This window comes from Aegilops tauschii, chromosome 3 (genome assembly GCF_002575655.3).
Source record: "Aegilops tauschii subsp. strangulata cultivar AL8/78 chromosome 3, Aet v6.0, whole genome shotgun sequence".
Lineage (NCBI taxonomy): Eukaryota > Viridiplantae > Streptophyta > Magnoliopsida > Poales > Poaceae > Aegilops > Aegilops tauschii.
The window spans coordinates 233,537,390-233,545,427 of NC_053037.3; the positions used below are offsets into that span (position 1 = coordinate 233,537,390).

At 48.9% G+C, this 8,038-nt stretch overlaps 1 protein-coding gene across 1 annotated transcript; it reads left to right on the forward strand.

Annotated features, from left to right (window-relative positions):
* Nucleotides 1–759: 759 nt before the first annotated feature.
* Nucleotides 760–1,530, forward strand: LOC141042863 (uncharacterized). The gene has a single exon (XM_073511768.1). It carries the CDS (start codon nucleotides 760–762, stop codon nucleotides 1,528–1,530), a length of 771 nt encoding a protein of 256 aa, XP_073367869.1.
* Nucleotides 1,531–8,038: the final 6,508 nt, after the last annotated feature.

The following is an 8,038-nucleotide window of genomic DNA, read 5'->3' on the forward strand; positions in this document are numbered from 1 at the left end:
CTGCGCCCGCTGGCGCCCGCCTGGCCTTGGTCGTCATGGTTTGCGTTATCGCAACCTCATGAGGTTGGGCACCTGCATAGAAATCTCCGCTCCTCAGGAGGCCGCCTGGAGGGGCTGCTCCCTCAGGAGGTCTTGTTGTCGTCCGCCTCGCGAGGGTCTTGTCTTGGCAGTCTCATAGATGGGCCATACCAGGCCGTTGATGGAGTCGCGTCATAGGCCGCACGCAGGCAAGTCTGGGTACCCTGGTTCCTAGAACACCGACAGTAGGTTCATTTTGAAATCCGCCGAGCATGCCTTGTCGTTCTTCAAGATCTTGAAGAAGGCTGGTCCAATGAAATGGACTCTAGAGGCAGAGGCAACACTGTGGGATTTGAAAACCTACCTTTCCTCGGCACCAACCTTGGTCGCACCTAAACCACAAGATCTGCTACTACTGTATCTGGTAGCAATGAATCAAGTAGTTAGTGCTGCCTTGGTGGCGCAGAGATAAATAGATAGTGAAGGAACTTCTGTGCCAGACCCACCTAGTGATGAACCAACCCTATCCCCGGCAAGGGGTGATGGTGACAATGAAGGGGGGATGGAAACAAGCGCTGATAAATGGAAGGTGTTAGCAAGGAAGAAGATGGTGCAGCAACCAGTTTACTTTGTCAGCTCTCGGTTGCAGGGGGCTAGGTCAAGGTATTCTGGGTGCAAAAATTAATCTTCGGCCTTCTTATCGCCTCGAGGAAGTTGCGCCATTACTTTCAAACTCACGAAATGACAATTGTGACCCGCCTTCCGCTGCAGCGTATCTTGAGGAACCCCAAGGCCAACGAGAGGATAGTGGAATGGGCACTGGAACAGTCAAGTTCTGTTTTGAAGTTTGAAAGCATGACAACTATCCAAAGTAGAACACTGGCAGAATTCATAGCAGAATGGACACCAACGCCCGACGAAGAGATTGTGGAAACAGTCCTCCTCGGCAAAGAGGCCCCCAAGGAATGGGTCATGTATATTGATAGTGCTTTCTCCCTCCAAGGCGCTGGGGCAAGAGTGTTACTCATTGCACCCACCGGAGAACACCTCAAGTATGTTATCCAAATGCACTTTCCCAGGGAAGATGCCACCAACAACACAGCAGAGTATGAAGGACTCCTTGTCGTTCTCATAATTTCAATGGAGTTGGCGATAAAGAAGCTGATGATATGCGGCGACTCTCAGCTCGTTGTGAAGCAAGTGAATAAGGATTACCAGAGTCCACTGATGGAGGCGTACGTGGAAGAGGTGACGAAGCTGGAAGAACACTTCAACAGGCTACAAACAAAGCACGTACCCCGTGCGGAAAACAACATTGCTGACCACCTGTCAAAGTGCACTGCGCAGAAGCTTCCTGTGGAATTAGGAACTTTTGTACTCCACCTACCCAACCATCGGTTTCTCCATCTGCATTGGCCAGGAAAAGAAGAAAACTCAACACCGGCAAACATTTCCCGGCAGAACTCCCTGAAGCCGCTGGTGAGAAGGTTGCCGGGGGAAACCCTATGCTAGCTGTCGAACTGCACTCTCCGGCAGAACCTCGAGCTCTTCTTGTCGAGGCAAGCGCTCCCATAGCAAAGGAGACGCCTTTAGTCCTTGTCGTCGAGCCTCAAGCTTCGGCATGGCCACAACATATAGTCCAATTCTTGCAAACTGGAGAACTTCCTGATAATCCAGAGGAATCTGATAAAGTGGCCTGACAATCGAGTATGTATCAGTTTGTGGACGACACTCTATACAGATAGAGGCCAAATGGTGTGAAGCTCAAGTGTATCAGTCAAGAAAATGGACTAATGCTATTGGCAGAGATACATGGAGGTGTGTGTGGCTCCCATCTGGGATCAAGAGCAGTTGTTAGAAAAGCTTTCCAACAAGGATTCTATTGGCCCACCGCCCTCCGAGATACAACCGAGCTTGTCACCAAGTATGAAGCATGCCAGTTCCACTCCAAGAATATTCATCAGCCAGCTCAAGTCCTTCAAACCATCCCTTTATCCTGGCCCTTCACAGTCTAGGGGATCGACATCTTGGGCCCCTTTCCCTCTGCTACCGGGGGCTTTGAATTCTTGTGCGTCGCAATCGACATGTTTACAAAGTAGCCCGAAGTAGAGCCAGTGAGAAAGGTTATGGCGCAATCAGCTATCATGTTCTTCAAGGGATTGGTGTGTCGTTTTGGACTACCCAACAGGGTGATCACTGACAATGGCACCCAGTTCACAAGCCGCGCCTTCATGCAGTACATCTAGAGCCTTGGAAGCAAGGTCTCTTTCGCCTCTATTGCGCATCCAAGGAACAATGGAGAGGATGAAAGGATGAATGCTGAAGTGCTACGAGGGCTGAAGACAAGAACCTTTCATAAATTACGAAAGTGCGGCAAGCGCTTGATTGATGAATTGCGAGTGGTTCTTTGGTCAATCAGAATGACACCAAATCGAGCTACTGGCCAGAATCCCTTCTCCCTGGTACATGGTTCAAAAGCAGTGCTCCCCACGTGTAACACCCTGGATTTTTCCCTTTTCTTTTTCTGATGATTTTCTTGGACTTCTTGATTTGATTTGCTTTTCTATGGCTATGTGGTTCTGAAACTTGGGAAGATCATGTCTTCCTAGGTTTTATAGTGGCTTGTCATCCTCATAATCATCCCAAGATTATGTCATTTTCATCCTTGACCCAAATCCCGATATTCTTTTCCTAGGGAATATTCCTTTTTCTATTAAAGGAATAACCCTATTTCCCCTAGGTTGTGAAGCAACCTATATTTCTGTCACTCCCAAAATTCCCAAATACTTCTCATAAATTGTTTGGGTCATATCTTCCTCCAATATATCAAAATCCTTCCTTGGCATCATCAAAGATAATTCACAAATATTCCTTTTCTGATTCTACCCTAAGTGGCTTTTTGAGAAGGGAGTGTCATTTATCTTTGCTTGATTGACCACAAACTTTTTGGACATCTTTTCATGTCCATATAATTGCCCCATGCGAAAATTCAACTCAATTTGCCTAGTAAATATTCTTGAGCAATTTTTCAAAGTTCCTGTCTGAGGGAAGCCTGTGTGAAGGAACTGCAAGCTAGGCATATCCAAATGATTTGAAATTTTGCAAGGTCCTTCCTTTGATCAACTCATGACTCTACACCCAATTTGAGCACATGTAACTCATCTATGTGAGCCTAGCTCCAAATCTTGGTTTCTGGTCAGTTTTTCAGTTTGTGAAGCAACCATATTTTATTTTGCTTCATTTAAGCTGAACATTTACCAGGACATTCTCCTATCCATATCTACTCTCCCCACCAAGTTTCAGCCCATTTCATTAATCCATTTGCCCTGTGCAATTTTTCCAAGTTTTTGTCCAAAGAGATGCTATATGAAGCAAGTGCTAGTTTGGCTAATCCAAATGGCATGAAACTTTATGAGCATCATCATATCTTCAAATCATTGGGCCATGCCCATTTTCAGCTCATTTCATGCACCCATGTGAGTGCATCATCAAAATCTCTATTCTGGACCAGATTATGTAGTTGTTAAGCAACCATTTAAATCTTTGTTCAAATCCCTCCAAACATCACAGGACCATAGTCCTTCCTACTGTAAACCTCCCAGACATCAATTTTGAGCCGTAACCTTTTGTTGTTGATCACTGTATTGCAGCTAAGTTTGCAATAGCAAACTTCAGAGGATCATTACCACCTAACCACAGTGCCCCTAATCAATTCCTCACCTCATTTGTAACCTAGCTTTGAGGGACTACACGTGTGACATGGCCGGCCCGTCCAGAACGCGCCACTTGCGCCAGTTCACATGGTGACCATGCTTGCGTCATGCAAACGGCGTGCTCTGGCTTGTTCCGGCCGCTGTTCTCGTCCGCTCCCTCATTGTCTCAACGTCCAACCTTGTCCAGGACTTCCCCCGTGCTCGACTGCATCGTCCCGTGCCCGGGCCCCCTCCTATTTTGTCGCCGTTCGGCCGCAAATGCCATGCCTGTGCCGCGTCCGGCTCATGTCCTCCATTAGAGCACTGCTCGAGCTCGCTGTGAGCTCTAGAGCCTCCCTCGCGGCCTATTTAAGGCGTGTCCGAAGCCTCTGCAGCTCCTCGTACTCGTCAGCCCGCCCCTAAGCCACCGGAGCAGCCCCTCTCCTCCTCTGTCTGCCGCCGTCCTCCATGGCCGCCTCGGTCTCGGCCAAAAATTCGGCCAGCCGAGCTCCTCCTCCACCCCCTGACCACTCCATCCTCTCCCCCTCTCTCCGGCGAGCCTCTCCACCCCACCCACTCGTCGCCGGAGCCACCTGGGCCGCGTGCCCCAAGATCATACCCACGGCCGAGCTCTCTGTTCCCCATGCGGCGCCGCCCCTCCCCTCCTCCCCACTCCTCCCCGGCGCCAGTTCTTCCTCTTAATGGACGCGGCGCGTTCCCCTGTCCCGCCGATGCCACCCAACGGTCATAGACGGCCACAGCCGCACGCGCCCCTCCCCGGCGCCCGCCTCTGTTCCCCAGTGTTCCTTGTTCCCCTGTCCTCCTACGCAACCCCTGATGGGCCTCCACGACGCGGCACTGCACAGCGAGCACTCCGGCTGTCCAAGCTCCGCCGGAGGTGGCCGGAGCTGCCGGGCCCCTCGCCGGCCGAACGCCTCTGCCTCCTCCCCAGTTTTTGTGTGGGGGGGCAGTGAGGAAGAAGACGGCGCCCGGCCCAGCTTGCCAGGCGGGCCCCACCTCCCCGCGGACCCCACACGTCAGCCTCTACAAATCTTATCCAGTCAGATAAGTGGAAACGTATTTTCTCAAATACGCTTTCTCTAAGTGAAAACGTACTTCTGTTCTTCTTCGGACCGGAATACAGTTTCCACTCCGGAAAACGTATTTCACTGAAATATGCTTTCTGTTTCAGCCGCCAGGGACCTCTCTGTGAATATAACTTTTACAGAATAGTCCCTGAGCTTCTACACCCTATATCTCCGCAACCGTAACTCCAATTGAGGTGAAACCAACGCTCACTTCTTCGTCTCGTCGATATCTTTATGTTGGTGAAATTTTCGCTAGGTGTTCCCATAGTGAAAATGACCATTTTGCCCTTGCTTCTAATCAGCCCCCTCCGAGAGAGAACCATCTCGCGTTTCGTTCCGCGGCTTCACCGCACTTCTTCCCGGAGTCTCCGTCAACCCCAGGCAAGGCACAATAGCCACTTGCATGATAGCCATGCAGTAGCCATTGTTTCTACTTGAATATTTGATAAAAGTTTGCCTGTTATCTGTCTGCTTGTTTGCTACTACTACCATTGTTTCGGTTATGCTCGTGGTTTCATGTTCACCTTCATGCTATGTTCTGATGCATCTTGTTATCCTGTACTACTTGCTAGTATCATGTTCACATGTTATGCTTGGTAGCAGTAGTACATGCTGGTAGTAGTAGTACATGCTGGTAGCAGTGGTGTTCATCCTGATGCATGCTTGTCGTCTGTTCTCAAGTACCGTTGTGATTCATGTTCCTTTGCATCTAGTTGGTTATATGCTTAGTTGGTAGTGTTCTTGCTATGTTCTTGCATGGTGTTTACTTATGATGTTAGTAGGCATCCTATGCTTAGGTGCAATGTTATGCTTATGCTCGTCGGTATGCCATGCTCATTTGGTTTAATGCTTCATGGTGGTTATGCTCGATGATTATGTTACACCTCCATGCTTATGTTGGTATCATGCTCATGCATTATAGTTGCATCATGTTATTTTATTATGGCTCCGCTCATTGCATTCAAGTTTAACAGATAATAATGAACTTGAACAACTGTTGGCTGATTCATGGTGCCAGCAAATCGAGCTGACCAGTGCAACCACATTTGCCTTTTATGGGAAGGCCCTACTGCGGTCTATTGTCATGCCTCCTGCCGGTGCCTCCAACGAGGGAAGGTTATGGGCGCGCACTACCCTGATCAGGTAGGCAGACACAAACCTTGTGTGCTTCTTGTTGTAAGGATCCTTGTCCCCGTTTGGGACTGTTTATGTTTTCCCACGACGGTGGCCGACCACGTAGGTGGCGGATGTCATGAGTTGACATCGGGGCCACCCAGGACTTAGCCCAAAGGGGAGTTTGTCGGAGTGGCTGGGAGAGTGTGATGGCAATAGATCGGTTTTGTCAAAATGTTGTTGGTCCACCCGAATTGGAGTGCGAGGCCATGGGTTCCGTGGTGTGCGTACAGTGTACTTACCTCTGCGGAGAGTGTGTTTAAATCTATTGATAGCCGCACCCGTAGATAAGGGCCCAGTTCGTAATCGGTCACACTATGAGCCAACTATAATAATAACTTGATAATATTAACCCCGGTTCGATGATGAGAAAGAGATTGGTTGTGATCGACAGAGAAACATGGAGGTAGCATGGATAGCGAAGTTGGTTGATCTTTATGTGATCGTGAGATGATCACGGAAGTATCGTGGATACCGATGTTGGTAACTTGATGCATGAGATGGTTACAAGGTAACCACCGAATAATAGTAAGTTGGTGCATGAGAATGTTAACCTGTTGCATGTAGTATCATCATGTTCATATGCTCACGCCCTGCTAATGATATTTTAGCCGTAACATGTTCAGTTTGTGTATGCCATGTATCATGTTCATGATTGCTTTTACCTGCTAATGTTATGCTATTTTTTGTCTTGACTATTGGTTAATTGTGAGCTTGGAAGTACATTCAATGTACTGACCTGGCGTGGCATGCCAGTTTGCAGTTCGTGCCTGGTTGCTTGCTTGTTTGGTGTGGTTCGTGTATTCACGAGCTAGGATAAACATTCCGGCCAGAATCCATGTGGATTGGAGTCCATCATCGTCGTTCGTTGTTCCGCTGTCAGTAGAGGTTCTGCTGCCTCGAGTTGTTATGCTGCTTGCCTAGAGAAACTGTGGTTGGCGTAACGTCACCGTGCCGGTGTTATTCATTGTAATATCAGAGACCTTGTATTCGTATTCGTGTGGTAATAGAGAGCTGATTTGTTCTATGCTAAGTAGTGCCGTATTCCAGAAGACTTCACCTCGATCTCTGGGCTGGAATACGGGGCGTTCCGGTTTCTCTGAGCCGGGGTGCCACATGGCTTTGTATCAGAGCAGGTCTGGCTGTAGAGCGTCCTAGTCCGCTGGAACGTTAGAAAATGGTAGTATAGGGTCTGCTTGTTGCCCTTGCTTGCTGCATTTGGTTGTTGCATTTGTTTGCTGCATATAGTCTTATTCGGTTACCCCTAACCCCTACTTCGTGCGTAGATGGCGGTCAGCTTCCATGAGTTCAATGCCCTCCCAGGGCTCCCGGTGTTGTACCTATTGCGTTCAATCCCACTCATGCACCTCTCAGCTTTGCCGCCCTCCTTGGCGACATGTGGCGTAGCATTTATCCCCACGGAGATCCACCCCATTATCAAGTATTCCAGTTTTCTGGCAGAGGAAGAATTCTGGAATATGTTGCTCAAGTTCATCTATCAGCCCCAATTCCTGTTGGTAAGCGCTGCTATAGTTTCCACAGTGGTTATGGTGCTACTCCCGAGCATGCCGTTCAGCTTGCCGCAATGGCAGGAATCACCGGCCTTCATCATCAAGACAGCATGGTGCAAGAGAACTGTGCTTATCAATAATATCCCACCCTCGTCAAGAATCCTAAGCGGGTCCAGTTTCCGTCTTTCAACCCTCAAGATGACCCAGCTATCGCCATGTTCCGTTACATGACGGTCGAGTGTGTTCTTATTTCCGAATTAGTCCGAGAAGCCATTTGAGCCAGGAGATTGCTTGGTACTTCCCTGCCTCAGTCTCCGCCAGCTTCTCCAACCCCTCCGCCTCATCCATCCGGAGTTTCGGAGTAAGAAGTTCCACTCGCTACTCCCTTAGCTTCTTCGTCAGTTCCCGAGCGTTTTCTAAAGCAGAGGGTGTAGTCCTTCGTGTAGTGCATGTGCATCTGCTGTAGTATCATGCTTGTGTGTGCCTGTGTGGAGTAGTTTTGTACCTTGTTTGCTATGTGCTTTGTTGCAATAAATCATTTTCTCGTGCTTCTTTG